At 36.3% G+C, this 23,487-nt stretch overlaps 2 protein-coding genes and 1 pseudogene across 2 annotated transcripts; all 3 read right to left on the bottom strand.

The window, feature by feature from the left end:
* Positions 1–849: 849 nt before the first annotated feature.
* Positions 850–5,476, bottom strand: LOC113730845 (cysteine-rich receptor-like protein kinase 10; annotated as a pseudogene).
* Positions 5,477–10,364: 4,888 nt separating this feature from the next.
* LOC113730846 (cysteine-rich receptor-like protein kinase 25) lies at positions 10,365–13,759 on the bottom strand. Its single transcript, XM_027255800.2, has 7 exons — positions 12,859–13,759; positions 12,219–12,356; positions 11,974–12,095; positions 11,629–11,839; positions 11,230–11,467; positions 10,892–11,042; positions 10,365–10,754 (listed from the first exon to the last, which is right to left on the bottom strand). Exons 1-7 carry the CDS (start codon positions 13,661–13,663, stop codon positions 10,524–10,526), a joined length of 1,896 nt encoding a protein of 631 aa, XP_027111601.1. The 5' UTR covers positions 13,664–13,759; the 3' UTR covers positions 10,365–10,523.
* Positions 13,760–18,489: 4,730 nt separating this feature from the next.
* Positions 18,490–22,226, bottom strand: LOC113730844 (cysteine-rich receptor-like protein kinase 15). The gene is made up of 7 exons (XM_027255799.2): positions 21,265–22,226; positions 20,790–20,933; positions 20,522–20,649; positions 20,167–20,377; positions 19,574–19,811; positions 19,132–19,282; positions 18,490–18,953 (listed from the first exon to the last, which is right to left on the bottom strand). The coding sequence occupies exons 1-7, from the start codon at positions 22,067–22,069 to the stop codon at positions 18,636–18,638; spliced, it is 1,995 nt and encodes a 664-aa protein (XP_027111600.2). The 5' UTR covers positions 22,070–22,226; the 3' UTR covers positions 18,490–18,635.
* Between the last annotated feature and the right edge of the window lie 1,261 nt (positions 22,227–23,487).

Raw genomic sequence — 23,487 nt, 5'->3', positions numbered from 1 at the left:
CCCTCTTGCACCAACCATTTTGCACATATATACTTTTTGTACCTTTTTTTTTTTTTTGGGTGTGTTTTACGTAAGTATATGTGGTCAAATGATGCACACTTTCAAATTCAGGATAACCTTGTACCAATTGAACCCATTATTATTAGCCCTTTCACATTTACACACGTTTTCTGAATTTTCCTTTTTTGTACTATTCAGCTTGGCAGGTAGAAGGTATCCGATGGGTAATCCAAATCATCGAGTAAGAGAATTTGGTAATGGGAGTTAAAACCCGTAGGATTACCAAATAGAATTTGGTAAAACTGCGAGTTAGGGCTTGGTGAGAGTAATTTTTAAGGATATCCAACCCATTGTCATCTCCAATGTAAGAGATGTTTGAAACAAGTTTTATTAGTTGAATTGAAAATTTTTGCACATTTTTCTGCAGATTAAAACTGGAAATTTTGATTGAGGCCAGGTCCATTGTCGTGTCTTTATAAGTCAATGCGAGTCTTCCTCAGAGAATCTTCCAAAATTGCCTAACGACAAGGAAAAATCTACATTTAGAAATGATGAACCTTAAAGTGGATGAGAATGCTGGAAAAGACAGGATGTTTTCTCCAATAATCTTAAATGATTTATAATGAGAATAATATGGAAACCAAAAGTGTCAGATTTGAATTCCGTATGAAGAAAAAAATGATAAATTCCATCAAAAGTATTATTTTTTATGGGAAAAAAGAAAAGAAAAGAAAAGAAAAGGACTTGACATACCATAGCCACTTGCATTCTTAGGCTTAATAGCAACATCTTCTCAAAGTATTATTGTGATTAGGACAACATTGATTTGCCATATTTGAACACGATTCATGAAATTAAACTTGTTCCACTTACCATTAGAAATGTAAACATTGCGTATTCACATCTTCATCAACAGCTTCAAAGCTCAAGAGAAGACAAAAGCATGTATTGTATACAAATACAAATGGTCGCTAGACCATTGGTGTAATAGTATTTTGAAATAACATTTATTTTGGTGAGAAAGAAAAAAGAAAAATTGCTAAGCAACGAGACTGGAAATCTATTGCCCAGGTTCATAGCCTTGCAAGTTGCAATGAGAAATATATAGATGCCCGGTTTCTTCCTCTACCTCGGAGACAATTCAGTAATTGATGCTTCATTTACAGGTCCTTCATCAGCCTCCAATTGCTCTTTCCGCCAGCCCTCTGTCCCGCTAGACACAAAAAATGCAGGTCGAGAAGGTGTTGGCATGGTGTGAGAAGAGCTATTGAGCATGAGAACTACCGTGGCCATGTTAGGGCTTTCCTCAGCGTCTTCCTGAGCACAGAGTAAGCCAATATGGATACGCCGGATGACTTCTTCTCTGGCACGAAGGTCTGCTATATTAGGATCCACCAAAGCTAGTGGTGTTCCATTCATCCATTGCTTCCAAGCCTTCAAGTTAGATCAATAAAGTTTGTGGCAATCTCAAATTAGATATTATTGTCTATTTAATGTGAAGACTAATCCAAAAATGAGTACACCGAGGCTCCAATTTTATGATATTAATTACTGTCACTTACATAGCTTAGAAGTCCATCAGCATTATTTGATTGGTTGAAGCTGATGTTCTTCTGTCTACTTACAATTTCGAGGACTAAAACACCAAAACTGAACACATCAGATTTTACAGAGAAATGGCCGTGCAACACATACTCAGGAGGCATGTAACCGCTGCAAACCAGAACCACAAATATGACCGGTTAGGGTATAAATTAACTAACTATCATATATAAGAGTAAATGACGTGACCATATATAAAAGCGTCAAATATACTAGATGATTATATGCATAATTTTCTACAAACATAATTACTACAAGATTAGGGTGAAGCATTCACAATGTCCCGGCAATTTTACTTGTAGATCCTTTAGTCTGATCCACTGCAAAAAGCCTTGCCATGCCAAAATCTGCTATCTTTGGATTCATATTTGCATCTAGTAAGACGTTGCTAGCTTTTAGATCACGATGGATAATTCTAAGGCGAGAGTCTTCGTGTAGATAAAGAAGTCCTCTTGCTATTCCTTCGATGATCTTGTGTCGTGTCGACCAATCCAATGTCTGTTGCTTTTCTGTGCCTATGTTATCACGAAGACCAAAAAAGGAAAAAAACTTGCCTGTTAATCTCATGAACTATGACAATGCTTTCCACAAGATGACTGTCTTTCATCTCGCTTTGATGTTTCAAGGGAGCATTTCTTCATATTGTGGTCATTTAATCAAAGAGAAGGCAAAAAAAAAAGTAAAAGGAGAAAAAGAGAAAGACAGAAGCACGGATTAAAACCGACCAAAAAGAAAGTAGTCAAGACTTCTGTTTGGAACAAGTTCATAGATAAGAGCCTTTTCTTCTCCTTGCAGACAATAGCCCAGCACTCGAACCAGGTTCCTGTGTTGAAGCTTTGCGACCAGTAGAATTTCATTTTTAAATTCATCTGCACCTTGAGTCGAACTTCTAGATAGCCTCTTCACAGCTATCTCTTGTCCATTACGAAGAGTACCCTTAGAATGTATGACAGGAAAAGAATTGTAAAAACAATTTACCTCTTAGAATGTGCCTTGAGAATTCAGTAAAGACCAATATATAAGCATTCTTGCAATGAATCACCGAATATTCTGGTACCTTGTAAACTGACCCGAATCCACCTTCTCCAATCCTGTTATCACGATCGAAGTTGTTTGTTGCAGCCTGAATATCACTTAGGTTATAGTGTAATGGTTCTATGGTTGAGATATCAATCCCATCTAGATATGGAAAAGAAGCAGATAGAGTCAATTAAGAAGGAAATGTAAGTATATATAGAAGTGATTTTATTCATTCTATTTTGGGTTATTTATAACTTATTCCCTTAAGATATACCTTGATTATCACTTTACTCCCCAGCCTTTATCTTTATTCTTTCTTACTTAACCCTCTAAGATACAAAAAATACCTCTCTATTACGTTGGGTTTTTTTTTTTTTTGGTCTCTCTTCTCTTTTCTAATCTAAATTAATTTTCTTTTTTCAAAATTTTTTTAAGAAAATAAAAAAAATTCTCTAACAAAAAATTTAGGATGTTCATTGTCTAATTTACAAAATTGAAGAAATTATATGTACATTTTTGCAAATCAATTTCATCTATTCTCCAACTTAAAAAATTCTAAAAAAAAATTGCATTCTATTTCCTTGTAATTAGGAATTCAAATCAATTATCCATCTTTATAATTGCACGTTTACATGTCAATTATTGGACATTTATTTTGCTATTTTTTCACTAATGCATTTTTTCTTATTAGGAGTTTTTAAAAGTATATTATTAGTGTATTCCTTAATATATGTACTAATTTCATGTGAAACTATATCACCACCAATTAGAGTAATCAAAACCAAATCACATGTTAAAATTTATTGTTTGAAGGAAGTAAAAAATTAAAAATAATAATTTAGCATAATAAAGGTGTATTTTTGTCTCATAGGGGTTTAAATAATAAAAAAATAAAGGTTAGGGGATAAAGCAAGAATCAAGATATACCTTAGGGGATAAATTGTAATTAATGCCTATATTTTCCATCCTTAAAATTACCAGCATTTTTTACTATGGTTTTGTATCTCTTCCTTGATCTACTTGCTACGAAGCAGCAGACCAAGATGAACAGCACACTGGCAATAAGGAATGCTGCAACAATACCGACTATGATCCGAGTTGAGATTTGCCGCTTTTTTCCTGCATTCACAAAAGGTGATTAATTAGCTAGAGAGTTGTGCAGTTATTGTAGGCAATTTAAATTCATGAATCACGACGGAACGTTCCAGTTGACGACGGGTGGTTTTATTTGGATAGTATCGGATTTAGTCGCAGACTCTGAAACAGAAGCTAACCTTTACTGCTTGCTGGAGGAGGACTGGAAGGAGGAGGCAGAGGCGGACTTGGTGGTGCAGGGGTAGAGATATTGTAATAGCGCCAGTTCTCAAATCTAATATTACAGCTAGGCAAGAGAATTCTAGCTCCCAGGCGACTGAGGCAGCAACTAGGCAGAACAGAAATAGCATCTCTAAGGCTTGAATGGCAATCTGCACCGGAAAGATCTGGCGTGCACTGTCCAAGTGCATATAAACTCTGAAAACTGAAAATTTGGCTTCCTGAACAGCAAAATACTTGCCTGAATCAAGAATTGAGGCCCTTCTTGCTATCTCATCCATCGTGCTCAATAATACCTGATTAAACCGATCAGTGTCACTGACATTGAGGAGGCATACTGAGTTATCACCACACTCACATCCAAAACTCACATCCAACCTGGAGAAGATGGATTCACTCGAATAACGTAACAAGCACTTGTCATACCAAAAAATGGCAGTCTTTTGATCCGGGCATAGCTCTAGCGCTTCCCTACAGGCCCTGCTCACGCATCTCTGGCACACATCACTGCTAACATCGCCTCGACATAGAAAGAGGCCGCAGGCTGTGTTAGAGATGTCTTGTGGGACGCCGCCGGAAGTCGAATTATAGAAGCCGTTAGCAGCCCTTGAGGCATTTGAAGATAGAGTGGTAAGGAGGAAATTTAGGTTGGATTGGTACGTACTGTTAGCAGCAATAATGAGATCAGTGTTATCACATCTTTTATCAAGAATCTGATCGGGGTTTCTATTATCTTGTGCTCTGGTCGTAACAATAAATAAACAAAGCACGCAACACAAATACAATAAATTTTTAGACAACATGAAGGCCGACATCTTTTCTTTTTTATGATAATAAAAGGAACTATATATTGAAAAAACTTTAAGTTATAGGTACAAAACGAGAGAAGGTGACATCTTATGCGGCGGTACCGTCGAATTTGCACTTCCAGGAGGCCTTCAGGTGTTCATCATAAATACCTGCCAGATCAGAAAAAGTGTGGTGAGGCCACTGGTACTGTACTTATGGGCTACAAAAGGTTGTGGCTTAGAAAATGGAGGCCACCATCAAGAGGTACGATAAAACTAAACACTGATGCTGCATTTTCACAAAATTTGGAGAGAACAGGCATAGGTGTTGTGGCCAGAAATGCTGAAGGAGAGCTGATGAAAGTTTGGGCAAGAGCTGAACTAAAACGTAGTGAGCCACAGGTGGAGGAAGCAGCAGCAATTAGGATGGGAATGCAAATGGCCTGGAAAGCAAACTGGAGGGCAGTTGAGCTCCAATCAGACTGCAAAGAGGTGGTGGACATGATAAACAAGAAACAAAAGCAGCAAAACAACATCGTGGTCATCCTTGAGGATATAGCAAATATGAGATGTTTGTTTGAACTTTCTCTTTTATGCATAGAGATGGGAATAGATGTGCACATAGTGTAGCAAAATTTGCTGTAAAGCTAACAACAAATGTTGAATGGGATGTATGTTTTCCCATGTGGCTCCAAGAGGAAGCCCAAAATGACTTCAGAGGAGGCGAATCTGATGTACCTAAGTCTTGTAATATCAAGTTTACAAAATGAAATGAATTTATGATGTTTCGACAAAAAAAAAAAAAAAAAAAGAAGTTTCATTTTCCAAACCCCAAAATGGACTGCCACTTAATTAGCTGTCAAAAGGCGTGGAATTCTAGAATTAGAGCAGCTAATGGTTGAATGCTTTGTTCGACGTATATTTTTGCCAGACTTTTAGTTTTTATGGAAAAAAACTCAATTTGAGCATTGTACTTGTTTTAGAATGGCAATTTCATTTTGAGTATGCGTGTGATAAGTCTATACTGGAACTTTTAATTTGTAGCTGTGGTTTATCTCGGTAGTAAGTCTAATTTCCTTCCTAGAACTCGTTGAATTTATCAGGGAAGAGTACCTGAAAACTTATTGAATCTCTCTAGAGGGAGTACCTAGAAATTATTAGACTCACCAAAAGGAGTGTATGAAAACCATTGGCTAATTTCTCAGATTATTTGTATTTAAAAAAAATAACCGCCAAATGCACCTCTGACGGGGCGTTTCTAAATGTATAGCATAACTAAAAATTCCACCGGAATCTTCTCTGCAAAAAATTCAGTGGTGATAGGTGTCAGACGGGGACGTGCTGACTGGGCACGTCCCCGTCTGACTGAAAACTGACTGGTCTGGGACGGGCGAGGGGAGCATGTGAAGTGAGGTTCAGGGACGGGCGATGATTCCCGTGGGTAGGGATAGGATTAGTGGGGTCCACTTGGGTATGGGACACTTGTAATTTTGGCGGTTTTTGTGATGAGAAGAAGAAACTATCTGGTGCGGCTCGTTGAGTTCTTTGTCAGCTACATTTGGGAAATAGGATTGGAGGTGGTTGTGCCACGTCAAAAAATTTAATTATTTAGGAGTTCCAATTTAGATTCTTTGTCCATCATTCGTTTAAGAAAGAAACTACTGTAAAAATAATAGGAGTGTTTGGATAGCACAAATATCTCAAATAATATTTCGCTTGCATTATATACATTTTTCTAACTTATCTTTTTATATTCTCAATTATTATTTTATCTCATATACATCACATCATAAAAAGTACTATAGTAATTATTTCAAATAATATTTCAAATAATACTCTATCCAAACAAAATAATAAATATCAACATTTATTGCGGATTCTATTCTCTCTTACATCATTGAAATTTTGATGCGTGGAAATTATTAAAATTTTTATTAAAAAATATAATATAATAATTTAATGTATTTTCCAACTCACCTTTTTATACTCTCAATTATTATTTTATCTCATATACATCACATCATAAAAAGTATTATAGTAATTATTTCAAATAATACTCTATCCAAACAAAATAATAAATATCAACATTTATTGCGGATTCTATTCTCTCTTACATCATTGAAATTTTGATGCGTGGAAATTTTTAAAATTTTTATTAAAAAATATAATATAATAATTTAATGTATTTTCCAACTCACCTTTTTATATTCTCAATTATTATTTTATCTCATATACATCACATCATAAAAAGTACTACAATAATTATTTCAAATAATACTCTATCCAAACAAAATAATAAATATCAACATTTATTGCGGATTCTATTCTCTCTTACATCATTGAAATTTTGATGCGGGGAAATTTTTAAAATTTTTATTTAAAAATATAATATAATAATTTAATATATATAATAAAAAAATTACTAAAAATAACATAAAAATTTGTTTTTGACAAAAAAAATGACTTTCCAAACAAAATCTAATAATCAGGCTTGTGTATGAGTTGGAGCAATAGACGTCAAACCCTAACTTGATGGAAGAAAGTCGGTTCTAGGAATAAAGAAAAAGGAATTTCACTTTTCAGACGCCATTCCATCTATTGGCAGATGTAATAACACTCTATTGAATGTATAACACCTGTCTTAGTTATCCACTTTAGCTGGCAGAAGGCCAGAGACATCTCATTTAATGCAGAAACCAATTGCCGCGGACGTTAAAACTATTTTTTTTGAGCATTTGTCAGGCGGGACGTGCCGACTCAGCACGTCCGCGTCTGACAAATGCCCACGCCAGTCAGTTTTTAGTCAGACGGGGACGTGCCCAGTCAGCACGTCGCAAAGCCGCTATATATTTAGAAACAACCCCTGTCAGAGGTGTATTTGACGGTTGTTTTTTTTAAATACAAATAATCTGAGAAATTAGCCAAAACCATTGGACCCTCATATTGAATTAATATTAGGCTGAATTGGATTTTGGACTATCTACATTATAATTTTCTAATAACTTGAATTCCAATTTTGCCAATCTTTGGTTATTTACGCAATAGTGATTTTCAGGGTTTATTCCAAAATCATGATTTAATTTGAAGGTAAATTAGTATAAAGATTATGGATTTTTAGTGAATAGTTAATATAGCTTTTTTATGTCCAATTTACCATTCAAATAACGAATAATATTTCAATTTTTTTATTAAAAATTCAATTAATATCCCTTATATTGACATAGTTATACTATATACAATAGATGGCCCTTAACCTCAATTTTAATTTGAACTTCAAGTTTTGCATATATAACCCTGCTAGTGTATACACTATTGAAAAGATTAATTTTTCAAATAATTATACACCCTCATCTATTGCCTGCATATTTTTTATTAGAATTTCAATTTTTTTTTAAGAAAGGGTGAATGTTAATATAACTTTCTAAAGTAGACCAACGTCTCTATTCAGCCCCAAAAACAAGCAATGTCCCAATTAAGTTGTTTCAAAGAAGCCATTTTATCAATTCATGTTTGGTCCATGACATTCGACGGAGCTTTAGTAGTAAATTGAAAATTTGGAGTAATTAGCCTATCGCCTAGGCGAAAAGGAATAAAGTAATTGTTTATGTAATTTGAAAGAGGTTTGCTACTTTTTAAAAATCTTCCACACTTAATTCAAGGAGAACATCTTATCTTTTTTAACTCATTTGGGTAGGAGGTTAATTTTTTTAGAGTCCCTTAAACATTTATCAGATTTAATTATAACAATTTTGAATTAAGAAAATGGCTTATTGGGAGTGCAGATTCAATTAGAACTTATTCATCATCAGGTGCTAAGCAACACTTTAATCTATTTTGGAAGGTTAAACAAAAAATTTGATCGGTCAAAAGATTAACATTTAGTTTTTTTTTTCTTAACTTTTTACAGATTTTTTAACATATCATCCAACTATCTTTTAATCTCACACATAAACATTCAAATAATTGTCGTTCAGTTATTATGTTCTTAAATCTTCTTAGACAGATTAAGATTTTCTTTTTTAGGATTAATCTTTTCTACACTGTCAGCGTTGGATGAATGACAATTATACAAAATTTAAATTTGAAATTTAACTTTTGCACATATGTCATTAATCTAACGGTAATAGTGTATGCACTGTCAGTGTATATAAGATTTACTCTTTTCTTTTAATCAGTGAAAAGTTTTAAATCCAAAATTTCACACTTAGAATAATAACTTCTCCTTTATCACTCGATTCAACCCCTCCCCTCAGGCAAGTTAAGACTTGAGACGGGAAATTCAAACAGTGGGCCACCCTTAATTCCTCCAAGTCAATCCATGTCTGCACTGGAATTCCTATAATAAGTGTAAAAATTTTCAAAGAGTTAGATACGTGAAAGCATAGAATTGTACAAATTCTCAATAGATGGAACTTATTCACCTAACTCTATATGTCACCACCACGACAGTAATGAACATGAATATGATTAAGGTTCACCATTTGGATAGCGAATTATTTACACAAATTTATTACTTGCATCATAAACACATTTTTTTAATTATTTTTTCGTCTCACATACATCATATATATATATATAAACTATGGTTTTTTTTTCAAAAAATTATCCTAAATAATCTCCTATCCAAATAGACTCATATATATCTTCAAATAAAGAAAGAAAAACCCACATGGAGAGTACTACTCTATGCAATTTGAATTGGAGCAAAAGATTTACCACAGCCTTAGCAGCCCAAGAGTCTATTTCACCATTTGGTCTCAAACGGTATTACATTTTGTGGACCATTCCAATATTGCACATTTTCTTATCTCTTTTCCGGTCAGGACACACCGAAGAGTTGAATAAAGCACATGCAAACAAATGAAAATGTAGTCACTAGTATGTTCTTTCTTTCATTACGCACAAAAAGGAAAAGTATCTTCCAAATAAAAATTGGTGGAAAAGTAGAACATATCACCCCTGAAAGAGTCGGAGTCTACAAGTAGAATATTGCTGAAGTATTAACTTGAAGGGGCAAAGTTAATACTATCATATTAACTGTATAACATCATATAAAAATCTTAAATATATGTGTGGGGGGCAAACATGTTATTTCCAAAACCATCCCTTTGAAACCTTTCAAAATTTTAAAGGGTGATATATAATTTTCTGGGTCTTGGGGGCGTTGGCACCCACCGCGACTAGTCGATTTTTTTTTTTTGGTAATCCAATCCAGGGTAAGATTTGAATCCAGGACCACAAGAGTTCTTAAGAACCCGCTTACCGCTGGACCACCCCGCTGCCTAGTCGATATTTTCTTCTTGATTGCCGAAAGTCAATTGTCAGTTCTAATGGGCCCAACGGTAAGTCTTCCTGGTTGACAAAGTCAAATTCACCTAGAAGCGTATTCGTTCACGCTTTGGTCTTAAAGACAAAAAAGATGGGGTTTTGTGGCATTTAGGCCAATATAAACACTCTATTTAAAAATAAAAAAAAAAAGACAATAAGTCTTCCTGGTTGACAAAGTCAAATTCACCTAGAAGCGTATTCGTTCACGCTTTGGTCTTAAAAGACAAAAAAGATGGGGTTTTGCGCATTTAGGCCAATATAAACACACTATTTAAAAAAAAAAAAAAAGACTACGTTCTGAAATATTGATGCTTGACAGGCAAATTTGTGGTCTTTTTATGATTAGGAAATTGTTTCTGTAGCACCCATTTCAAGCCAAAATATTGCGTGTAATTTGATGATAAACTTCAGCACTTGACAAAGCTGAAGCTCCCATGAGATTCTCCCAGTCTTTTGCTCTTTTGGCATTTTCTAGGTTCTGCTATGGCAAAGAATTGGAGGCTGATTAGGTGCTGGCATGGTCGCAGAATAACTGTTAAGCATGAGAACTACTGCAGCCATGTTAGGCCTCTGTTCTGCATCTTCTTGAACACATAGCAAGCCAATATGGATACACTGAATGACTTCATTTCTCGAGGAGGAGTCTCCTACATTGCGATCCAGCAACGCAACTGGTGTTCCATCCCTCCATTGCTTCCAAGCCTGCAAAACATTAATGCAAGCGACATTCAATTAAGAGCATCATGATATTTCCTTTCAATCTTGATTGGACGGCATGATATTGATGCATAAGCATTCTCAAATGAAGGCAGGATGACATGATGTTTATCTGCACTAACATAGCTCAGAAGATCTTCAGCACTGTCTGATTCGTGGAAGCTACCGCTCCTTTTGCCACTTATAATTTCCAGAACTAAAACACCAAAACTGAACACATCTGATTTTACGGAAAACTGACCGGGCATTGCATACTCGGGAGCCATGTAGCCACTACAAGCCAAATCAATTAATCCGTTAAACTTAGTACTAACTATCTTGAGATATTTGACATTAAGCATTAGGATATGACTCAATCTGTATGTTTCACTAATCAGACTAGCTTACTGAAGAAGAGAATCGTCCTTGAGGATTAACCGTTGGTATTTCATATGACGAGAGTTAAAGGTGAGCAGCTTACTATGTCCCGGCAATTTTGCTTGTGCTGCCTTCAGATTGGTCAACTGCACAGATCCTTGCGTAACCGAAATCTGCTATCTTGGGGTTCATACTTTCATCTAGCAGTACATTGCTAGCTTTAAGGTCGCGATGAACAATTCTAAGGCGAGAATCTTCATGAAGATAAAGAAGTCCTCTTGCTAATCCTCCTATGATATTATATCGTCTTGACCAGTCCAACACTGGTTGCCGTTCCGGGTCTTTAAAAAGATAAGGACAATTTTTGCAGATTAGTCTTGTAAATCGACATTGTGCTTAAGCACGACAAGGAAATGAAGTGTCTAGAAAAAAAAAAAAAGAAAAAAGAAAAAGAGACAGAGAGAGAGAGAGAGTAAATTGAAGTGTATAGATCGAAGCTAACCAAAGAGGAAGTAATCAAGGCTTTTGTTGGGAACAAATTCATATATGAGTAATTTTTCTTCTCCATGAAAACAATATCCCAGCAGCCGAACTAGATTCCTGTGATGGAGATTGGCAACCAGTCCTATTTCATTCCTAAATTCTTCAAAACCTTGCAATGAGCTGGTAGACAGCCGTTTCACCGCTACATCTTGTCCATTATGAAGTGTACCCTGAGTGTCCAGTTACAGTAGATAATCCATTAACACACTTACACAAAGAGTACAAAGAATGAAAGATGTTAACAACGGCAACCACGAAATGATCAAATCCGAATTGCACTCTTGAAATCTAGCTCTCACTGTACCTTGTAGACACGACCAAATCCCCCTTCCCCAATTCTGTTACAGGCAGAAAAGTTGTTTGTGGCTGCTTGTATTTCATTGAGATTATACTGTAAGGATTCAGCATCTAAGATTTCGCTTCCACCTACATGACAAGTAGTACATAAATCCGGTTTGTTTAGTTTATCATTTTATGAATAATATTGCATAGCAGAGAGTACAGAGCTCTCATCTTCTAGTGCTGAGGATACTAATGATTATGACTTACCAGTTGCTTCCACTACACGATCACTTCTCTTCCTTAATCTTCTCCTTAGGAGAAATAAGGCCACAAAAAAGAGAAACACAGATACGATGATTGGGACAACAATGGCAATAACTACTTCTCTTGAATTTTGCCCTTTTTCTGCATCAATAAACTTATTCAACTCAAAAATCTGTATTGATAGCTAATTCTTCTCTTATGCCTACAATAAAAAATTGATAGTGGCCAACCGTCACTCACACTTACTATGTTAGGTGTTGAGAGTCATAATCCTTTTTAGATTGGGATTATTAAGAGTGCCAGATTAATTTCTTATGCAATCCATTATACCATGGCATTCAAACCAAATATATTGTCAACATGCAAATGAAGAGAAAAGGGAGACTATTCCTCACTGCTTGACCTGAGACACCTGACTTATTTTCATGCAGAAGATGGAATACCTCATCAATGTAAAGTCACTAACTGTTATCATTTGTTCTCATGAATCCTGACGGTCTAAGTTAATGTAAAAAAGAACCGCCTCATGCTTTTACAAGATAAGCCGACAAAAAGAGAAATGACAGTCGAAATGAGGGTATTTGACGGGGCATATGCATGCCTACAAATGAACATGTATCATTCAGCAAGCTCTGAGGGTTACCTTTACTGCTTGAAGGAGTACTCCACGGCAGCAGAGGAGGTAAATTTGATGCAGCGGTTACAATATTGTAAAACCGGTAGAGCTCATACCTGACATTACAGCTTGGATAGACAACTCTACCTCCTTGACGGTTGTAGCAGCAACTCGGAAGATTTGAAACAGCATTACTAAGGCATGCCATGCAGTCAAAACTCGAAAGATCAGGTGTGCACTGTGCCAGGGTATATAACCTCTGAAATGAGGAAAAATTGGCTTCTTCAACAGCAAACTTCTTGCCAGAACCATCATTTGCCGCCTGATTGGTAACATTATTCATCAGATTTAGCAGTAGAGGGTTGAACAGGTCTGGTCGAGTGACATTCTGTGGGCTCCTCAAATTTATCCCAAAGCTTGCGTCCCCCCTGGAGAACATGGATTCATTTGAATACCGTAATAAGCATTCGTCATACCAAACGATTGCTGTCTTTTCATCGGAGCATAGCTTTAGAATCCTATTACTGGCATCTGCCACGCACTGTTCACAAATGTCACTGCTAAGATCACCTCGACAGAGAAAGAGACCATAGATTTTGGCAGAAATGTTATGGCCAGCAGTGGAATTATAGAACCCGTTGATGGTGTGAGAAGCATTAGAAGATAAACTGCTAAGCAGAAAGTTCAGGCTGGCGCTGTAAGCGCTATTAGCCTTCGGATTGTAGGTTGTATTTTGGCAGCTAGGTGCAAGGAAAGTCAAGCTTGTTACTCTCTTGCTGAAGGAAAGGAAGCCAAGAATGCAACATAAGCGAAAAAGGCTTCTGGGGATCATGTCCAAAACAGGCGTCAATGCAATCCTTCCAACTTAGAATCTAGGTTGGTGTATTCAGGTTTTGAACTTATACAGCATAATTGTGAACTGCTGGAGTTGAAGTAGTGGGGAGTGTTAGATAACATACTACCCCAGCTGCGAAGAATTTGGCAATATATTAACCATTCAACTTTCCGAGCAATGTTGAATTGTCTGTGCTATGAAGGGCTGAAAGCTCGTATGTTGGTATGGCATTAACGATCGGAGTGAGTATTTGGTCAAGCACGTCTATAGGAAGTCATGGTCGGAATCATTTACTAGTTGAAATAGTTGAATCATTTACTAGTTGAAATAGTTGAAACATTTACTAGTTGAAATAGTTGAATCATTCCCAGGTAAACTGGCAAGCTGCAACTTCATTTGTGTACATGGGAGATGTTCGTATCAGTCGGTCTCTTGCTTATTTTGACGCTCCTTCTAGTCGGAGGTTTCCATAGCTGGCTATATTAAGATGGACTTTTCATTTTCCCCCTTAATATATATAATCATTGCATTACGCTGACCTAATAAATAAAGACAATTGAAGTAACCCAAAAAAAAAAGTAATGAGTACTACTTTTATATAGTCATTGCATTATGCTGTCCTACCAAATAAAGAACAATTGAAGTTAAGAATAAATAAATTCTCCTCTTTCTCATTTCTTAAATTCTTATTAAAAAAAAAAGAAAAAGTAATGAGTACCATATTTACATAGTCATTGCTTTATGGTGACCTACCAAATGAAGAACAATTGAAGTCAAAACAAAAAACGGGAAGTTGATGGCAAAGATGGGACCTACCTCTCAAAATAAAAATTGAAAAACACATATGCACACCCAAAAAGAGAAAAATTTTTGTCTAATTGAGACTCCAAAATATTAAAAGGAAGATATTAAAAGGAAGGAGGAAAGAAGAGGATTTGAAAATCAAATTAAAAATCTTACAGTTATTTGATTAATATCTAATGTTTCTACTGGTTAAGTTGCGTTAACAAATTTCAAAGATGGGTTACAGCCCACTAAATGTTTTCATAAAAAATAAAAAGTAAAAAAAAAAAAATCGATTATACATGACATAAGCCAACCAATTGAACGGATGGCAGAATAAAAGGAGGCCTAGGCTAGGATTGCGGTGCCTTGCCAAGGTTGATTCATAACCCTTTCCCGAATATATGCCTTCTTAGGTACCACGTGTTTGATTTTCTCTTTTTTGTTTTATTCCTTAACCAAAGATGTAGAATAAATTTAAGAATCGTCTCTTTCACATTAGTATTGTAATTTTTTTAAAGATTAATTAATTTTTCATACACTATCAATATAGTAATTTTTTACACATAGTTTTACATGTATGCTACATGCACAAATAAAAGATTTATGTAATTAAAATTTATACACATTTAGAGTAAGAAAGATTAATGAATTTTTTTAATTAAAGGGTTTTAATACATGTTATATCATATTGGTTTGAATCTAAAATTCTCTTTTTTGCACATTGGCTCGTATTCAAACTTTTTTTAATTTTTTTTTTAGTATGACTGAGAGAAGTCGTATTTGAAATTTCTCGCTTACACTTTCTCCTTCAAATCACCCAATCCATACCTCTTCCACTTGTAAGTTGTATCCAGACTTGTAGCTGTAGAAGGCAATAAAGGTGTGTGTAGAATGAACATTAATAAAATGGCAAGCTGCAACTTAGTTTGTGTTACATGAGAGAAATTGATAGTAGCTTTCAGATGGTGGTTAAAATGATAGAATCAGCTTCGTGTACTCGTTAAATTGCTAGATTGCGCATATGATAGGATCCAAAAGGACCAAAACACAGTAGCTGACAACGACATAAAATACGAGTCAATTTCCTTAAGATCTAGCCAGCCTTCCTCAACTGTGGAATTTGTAAAAATTACTAACTGGCCTTCTTTAATCGAGCACTTCTTCCTTCTTCTTTTTTTTCCTTTTTTTGGGTTTTTCTCCCCCTACTGAGACATTTCGTGTGTAAACTTATTATGTGTCCAATAGTAAGTTTGCAGTAAGTAAAGATGGGCAACAGCCCACTAGATGCTTCCAACGATGCCCTTTCCCAAAGTCCTCCGAAGGGTTCCTTTTTTTTTTTTTTTTTGCTGACGGAGTGGGTGTCCGGGTCAATTCTTACGGGGCCCGACTAATCCCACTCCGACCCGGGAAGAGAGACCCCATCCCCTGAATACGATAACCACGGGACTCGGACCATTGTGGGCACTGGACATCAGCTCCTAAGGAGGCTTGCTGAGACCAATCGAGTTGCCCATAAGGGGCAGACAATTTGGTGGGAAGCAAGGGTTGAACCCCTGACCTCCCACCCCACCAGGAGAGGCGGTGGCCACTGAGCTCTGAGCTAGAGCTCAGTGGTTCCTCCGAAGGGTTCTGTAAGTGATATACTCAGTTCTCAATCTGAAAAATGAGGTTTCTCTATCTTTAATCAAAGATGTAGAATGAATTATTTTAAGAATTACTCTTTCACAGTAGTAGTAGTAGAAAGATTTTTTTTTTTTTTAATTAATGGGCCTAGATACATGTTACCTAATAACTTATTCAAATTTAATTTCACGTCTGGTTTGTTTTTAAACTCGATGGAAGCAATAAACATTTGAAAGTACTTGACAACATCAAAAAATTTACAATTTTCATCAAAAAAAAAATGCTAAACAATTTTCTTAAGAAAGTATTGTGAGCTCAATGGTCTAGCTCAATGTGCATAGGCATAGCGGGATTGAAAAATGTCATCTGTCCTATATACTTTTTTGGGCTAAAACCCCCAACCCTAATGTACAGATGAGGATGAGTCAGTCATGGACCCAAATAGTAACTTGGTATCATATCATATCGATCTGATTCAAGCTCCTCAAGAATGCTCCCTGATTTCGTACGCCGGGAAACCACCGGAAATTGCGGAGTTGGAAGGGTAGCAGAGTCACCACTGACCATGTAAACCACGGAAGACATCATAGGTCTTCTGTCAGCATCTTCTTCAACGCATAGCAATCCGATTTAGGGCATCATTTGCTACACACGAGTCTCGAACTGTTGGATCCAACAAGGCCAATGGCGTGCCGTGTCTCCATTGCTCCCAAGCCTGATTCAAAGAAAGGTTGGGATACCTAAGTGAAAAAAAGAAAAGAAAAAAAAAAGTATTGGAATGATCGCATAACAGCTAATAGTCAAGGACCTTGGGCAGGTTTTGTGAATTAATTAATACAAAACTTGGATGAATGATCGTTGGAGTAAGCTCCCTTTGGGCCCAAAGCCTATCCGGACCAGTGATTGCATAAAGGGGCATGAAAGCGCGTTGGACCAATTTGGGCCACTCTAAAGTCCCTTCCGAGAGAAGTGAAACAGAAGGATTTAGTTGGTTCGCCTGTAAACATTAAAAAGTGGTCTGGCAAACCAACTTTTCACCCATTACAATCACTATGAGCTCATTAACCCCAATAGGAGTATGAATTTTTTTGGAAATTTCCACTAATATGTTTGATTTAATGAATATCATTATCAAATTGGTTGTTTGGTTTCCTTATTCCAGGAATGGATTTCAAGCAAATATTTTTCTTTTTTTTTATCTGAGGATTTTTGATAAACATGTTTCTTACATGCCACAATGTTTTCATACTTTTTTTTTTTTCTAAACATTTTTTATTTTAAAAAGAAATATATCAAAGTTAACTTCCAAGCATAACAAAAAATTTTCTACTCTTTAAAAGGGGATAAGTCAAAATTAACTTATTGCAACATAACAAGAAAAAAGATATATGATTACAATGTATCAAATTTTTATACAAAATTAATCACTGGGATCGCTTCAATGATCAAGGGAGGGATCTTAGAGACTCTTTCGGTGCCATTTCAGGGTTCGGATCCTATGGGGTGAAAAGGGTGTGGAGATGGATGGGAAGTAAGAAAATTATTAAAAAAACTTAACTTTTATAGAAAATTACTTTCCACTGATGGTTAAGATATCTGAAAGGCAAAGAATAACCAGTGCCAAAGCTTGCAAAGTTCATCCAACAAATACCTAAAGTCATTTGCTAAAGTGCACTAATGCGTCCCAATCCACATATGGATATACTGCATTCCTAAGCTATAAACTCAAATTATATGCTCCAGAATAGAAGAGAATTTCCCACGATGAAACATAGCAAGTTATACTGCAATCATGTGAGTCAAAGCAAAGTTTTGTCACAAATTCAGCGGGAAATTCTACAATGTAGTATACCACATTATAGAAACAATGCCTCCACCACTGCTCCTCAAGCTAAAACATGCAAAGATCTCATAATAATGACAAGAAAAATATAAGTTGCAGAGATGGAGATAGCCCACTGAATTATTCCAACTTCATTAAAAACAGAATAAAAAAAAAGAAGAAGACTACGTAAATCCATCAATTAAGCTACGCATGGGAGAATAACAGGAGATCTAGCCTGGGAAGCAGAGAAGAATTGCAGTACCCTTCCCTCCCCTTCCATATATATGCCCTGTTGCCTGTTGGGTACCTTCTCTTGCCCCTTCCAACATCCTCGGAAGATGTACTCAATGCTCAGTGTGAAAAATAAGGTATCTCTGTCTTTAATCAAAGATGTCGAATGAATTCGAAAATTATCTCTTTTACAGTAACAGTATAAAAACTATTTAATTAACCGGTCCCGATACATGTTACCTTGTATTGTATCTGCTCAAATTTAATTTCACATCTGGCTTGTATTTAGGCTTATAGGAGGCAATAAACATTTGAAAATACTTGACCACATCAGAGAATTTACAATTTTCATCAAAAAAAAAAAAAAAAAAGCTAAAAGCTTTTACTGAAGAAAGAATTGTGTGGTTAATGGGCCGTGACCTCAATGCACATACATCGCTCAACCAATGAAAAAAATTAAAAATGTCATCAGTCCTAAACTTTTGTGCTAAAAAACACAAAAACCTAAACTGCAGATGATGATGAATCAGTCATGGAGCCAAACAATAACTTGGTATCAGATCGATCTGATTCTAGCTCTTCAGGAATGCTCTCTGTTCTTTCACGCCGGGAAATTAGTGGAAGATGCGGATCAGGAAGGGTAACAGAGTCGCCACTGAGCATGTAAACCACGGAAGACATCATAGGTCTTCTATCAGCACCTTCTTCAACGCATAGCAATCCAATTTGGATGCATTTTAGGACCTCAATTTCGACACAAGAGTCTACAATTGTTGGATCCAACATGGCCAATGGCGTGCCATGTCTCCATTGTTCCCAAGCCTGTTTTAAATCAATCCAAAGTATCGAGTTCACAATTAGTAAACGGCAAATATTAGTCAAGTGACACCTGTAAGTATGAACCCAGTTGGACTAGTACATCATGCAAAGATTTGCAGGTACAAAAACCGTAAGAGAAGGAATCGTAGAAGTGGTGCTAAGATTTGTTGTGTGCACTCACATAGCTCAAAAGGTCTCGAGAATCCTCTGATAGGTAGAAGCTGCTGTTCTTCTTGCCAGCAATAATTTCCAAAATTACGACCCCAAAACTAAAAACATCTGACTTGACCGAGAACTGCCCGGTCGTAGTGTATTCAGGAGCCATGTAACCACTGCAAGTCGCAGTAGTTACTAGTTAGCATGATTATTAGGATGAGAAGACAATGTAATATGTTCGAGGAGAAGCATATGTAGTGCATATCATGTTGTTTTTGTGTATTTCAAAAAAAAAAAAAAAACCCTCGTGGGTAATCAAATTAAAATCCGGAGGGCTATCTTCACCATAAGTGGAATTTGTAACCTAACCTATGATATTCTAGTGCTATCAGTCGGGACAGTATATAGGTTTACAACACAAATCACCATTAGTAGAGATTGATCGTTTGGATGCATGCAGAACTTACATCGTCCCGGCGATTCTATTTGTGTTTCCTTCAAATTCATCGACTCCACAAATTTTTGCCATGCCAAAATCTGCTATCTTTGGATTCATCCTTTCATCTAGTAATATATTGCCAGCTTTAAGGTCACGATGAACAATTCTAAGACGTGAATCTTCATGAAGATAAAGAAGTCCTCTTGCTATTCCTGTAATGATCTTGTAACGTTTTGACCAGTCCAACAATTGTTGCTTTTCTGGATCTTTAGAATGACATCAAAGAAAATATTCCGTCTCAGTTTTAGGAACCACGAAGTCAAGCTATACACAGGACAAAGATGTAGAATAAAATGCTCATTGACCTTCGTTGAGATATAAACTTTTTTACACTAACAATGTTTACACTAATGGATTTAGATACATGCTACATATGCAGAATTTGAAGTTTAAATTCCAGCTGAGATTAATCCAAAAAGCAAGTGTGTGTAAAGAATATTTTGCAAAATGTCAATTATGCAAACAGATCTAGAGTGCATTTCTCAATGCTTAATCATAATCGGGAAATTAGACGAAAAAAGAACAACAGAAAAGAGGAAAAGCATTTGAGGAAGAACCTACCAAATAGGAAGTAGTCAAGGCTTTTATTTGGAACAAATTCGTAGATGAGTAACTTTTCCCCTGCTTCCAAGCAAAATCCCAGAAGTCGAACCAGATTTCTATGCTGAAGCTTGGCAACTACTGCAATTTCGTTTTTAAATTCTTGTGCACCTTGCCCTGATCTTCTAGATAGTCTCTTCACAGCTATGTCTTGTCCATCTGGTAGTTTACCCTGTGAGATTATATGAACAGCAGAAATTTAGGAGTTGATTGGAAACGTTATTATCACTTATACGTCCGTTTGAGGGAATGTTTATACGTGAAGTGTGTATGTTTTTCTTCAAAGCACCTATTGCACATACTGATGTACGCGTACCTTGTACACAGGACCAAATCCACCTTGGCCGATTTTGTTATCAACTGAAAAATCGTCTGTGGCAATTCGAATTGCACTTAAACTGTACTGCAGTGATTCGGGATCAATTTGTAAGCTTTCATCTCCGTCTACACAGAAAACATAAAAATGACTGAATTTTACTTATTTAATCCAATGTTTAAGGGCAAAAAATTTCTTTAAAAAAAGCAAATAAATCAAAGATAGTTATATGTTTTGTTATGGTGCATTGCAATCCTTATAGTTTTACCATATGCCTCTTGTATTTCGGCATCACGTCGCTTTCTTGATCTTCTCTTGAGGAGGAAAACAGCGAGCACCACAAACAGCAACACACAGAAAATGGTTGAAAAAGCAATTCCAATAGCTGCTTGTTTTGATATTCCTTTTTTGCCTGAATCAAGAGAAGAACATAGGATTAAACTAGACAGAAATGTCCTCCTCGCCGATTCGACGAAGTATGTACTCTAGCATTTTAATTATTTTGACTCAAAAAATAGTTGGACCCACAAAGGTTAAAAATCTTGACTTCTAATTAAGGTTTAAAAAAAATAGTTGGAGTGTACCGTGTATCACTATTTATTCAACAACTTTATCTAACAATTTACTAACCTAATTTGCCATAGTTGATTATGATGGATTACCTAATTAAGTGCGTCACTACTATTTTTTTTTTTTTTTTTTTAAAAAAAGGGGTGTAGCTAGGCTGAGGGGCTTGAATTTACCTTTACCACTTGATGGGGATGCAATGTTGTAAAACTGGAAGAGCTCATACCAAATCATGCAGCTAGGAAAGGCAACTCTACATCCTCGGCTATTGGCGCAGCATCTGGGCAGCAGCGAAATAGCATCACTCAGGCATCTCCTGCAGTCTGTCCCGGAAAGTTCAGGTATGCACTGGGCTAGCGGGTACACACTGTTGGAGCTCGAAAACTCGGCTCCCCCGAGTCGGACAGCAAATTTCTGCAGGGGTCGAGTATCATTGGCAGCTCCATCCGCAACCTCATTTATGCTACTTCCCAAAACCTGGTTGAACTTGTCGGCCTCGTCAGAACTAACATTCATCGTGTTCCACGCACAGGAAGCCACGGCAGCATCCGCTTGGGAGAAAACAGAGAAGAATGATTGGTTCGAGTAACGTAAGAGGCAGTTATCGTACCAACCATACCCAACCATCTGACTGCAATAATTAAGGAAATCCGTGGAAGCCGTCGAGACACAGTTGGCGCAGACATCGCTGCTGACATCACCCCGGCACATGAATAAGCCGTAGACTGTATCAGATGGGTCACTGCCGGTGGCCGAGGTATTGAAGTCCTGGGTGCGAGAAGCAGCAGCGGCTGAAACTAGGAACTGGTTGAGGTTTTGTCGATAGGGGTTGACGTCCGAGAGATTGGTACCTTGGCAGCCGCGAATTAGACTGCTAGGGCCATCCGCCGCAGCCGCATGTGTGCGCAAGCTGCCGCAGCACCACAACAAAAGACATGATTGTACTACTTTATTGATCAAGAAATTGTGCTTGCTCATCATGTTCAAGTTCTTGGCTAAGCTTTTTTTTTTTTTTCTCAACTTATGCGAAACAAACCATTGCTATTAGACTAGTTGCATATGATTACCAGATTATTGACTCTGTTGATAAGTATTATAAGTATCAAAGACCATTTCAAGCCAGCCAAATAAGCGCAATTATTTATTGAGTTCTTATTTTTACTTCTAGATTGTGGCAAAGGAATGAAGTACTTAGTCAACCAAAAAAAGCTGCAGATTAATTATCGTGGAAGTTGATGATGAGACTGGTATGCTAATCGGATTTCATTGTAGATTATTACAAGTAATCTTGGCTGCCGTGACTGTTGTCCCTTCCATGAAATATCTAATTGCTCTGGTCAAACCACAGGATCTAAAAAATTGAGATAGCAATTAAAATATGAACCGGCCTTGGATCAAGCTAGTCTCAGCCCGAATAATGCCTGCCCATTTACTATTATCAAGCGAAAATATTATAGCGTAATGTTTAAACCCTGTCCATATTTAAATTTATAAATTTATACGAAATAATTGCACATTTTGTGCACCAATGGTTTAATCATTATAACTATACAATTATAGCAATGGATGTCATAGACTCTTGATATATTTCACGCAGGACAACTTTCGAATTTAGAGGGCAAACAAAATCATATCAGGTTGTTAATTTGCACTCACATAGCTTGGGAGATCATGTGCACCATCTGATTGGTAGAAGCTACTGTTTTTCTTGCCAGTTACAATTCCCAAAACTAGAGCACCAAAACTAAACACGTCTGACTTCGCTGAGAAATGGCCATGCATGGCATATTCAGGAGACATATAGCCACTACAATCAAAGCCAATTGGTTGACAAATGTAAAAAATTGCCAATGTTACGAATATGTGCAGTATTATAAGCTTTTACTAATATCGTATTAGCTATGGAAAAAACCTCATATTTTTTAAGATAAATTATACAAGATCCTCGTACGATTTAGCACTTTTTAATGTAACCCTTTTATGATTTTAAAAGCTGAACTTAATTCCCTCACAATTTGGATTTTAAGTATCAAAAATTGATGGTAGTTGCTTTGAAATTATTTGTTGACTATAGAGATTATGTATAGATTTTAAAAATCATAAGAGTGTTGTGTTGAAAAGCGTTAAACTATAGGGTGTTAAAATGAAAATCCATACTAAATTTATAAAATTTTGCCACTTCAGTTATGTTAGTTTCTAAAGGAAGATAATGTCGACATTTGAATAATTTTTATCATTTTGACACTTCAGTATAAATTGTGAAGGGGTAATGCGTAGATTTTGAAATCACATAAGAGTTTTATGAAAAAGTGCTAAATCACACGAGATCCCTGGTCATGAGTATCTAACTAAATTTGGAAGAGATCCCTGTTCATGAGTATTTAACTAAATTTACTCAT

The sequence above is a fragment of the Coffea arabica genome, chromosome 2e (genome assembly GCF_036785885.1).
Source record: "Coffea arabica cultivar ET-39 chromosome 2e, Coffea Arabica ET-39 HiFi, whole genome shotgun sequence".
Lineage (NCBI taxonomy): Eukaryota > Viridiplantae > Streptophyta > Magnoliopsida > Gentianales > Rubiaceae > Coffea > Coffea arabica.
This window is presented reverse-complemented; position numbering and strand designations above follow the sequence as displayed.

Bases quoted from the DNA above. Each gene is read 5' to 3' on its own strand.
- LOC113730846 (XM_027255800.2), bottom strand. From the start codon at position 13,663: ATGATCCCCAGAAGCCTTTTTCGCTTATGTTGCATTCTTGGCTTCCTT. The intron at 12,357-12,858 runs GTAACCCTCAGA...TTATTGATGCAG, and splicing joins TACTCCTTCAAGCAGTAAAG to AAAAAGGGCAAAATTCAAGA. The intron at 11,840-11,973 runs GTACAGTGAGAG...CTGGACACTCAG, and splicing joins GATTTGGTCGTGTCTACAAG to GGTACACTTCATAATGGACA.
- LOC113730844 (XM_027255799.2), bottom strand. From the start codon at position 22,069: ATGATGAGCAAGCACAATTTCTTGATCAATAAAGTAGTACAATCATGT. The intron at 20,650-20,789 runs GTAAAACTATAA...TTTTCTGTGTAG, and splicing joins CGAAATACAAGAGGCATATG to ACGGAGATGAAAGCTTACAA. The intron at 18,954-19,131 runs GTGAGTGCACAC...GATTTAAAACAG, and splicing joins CTCGAGACCTTTTGAGCTAT to GCTTGGGAACAATGGAGACA.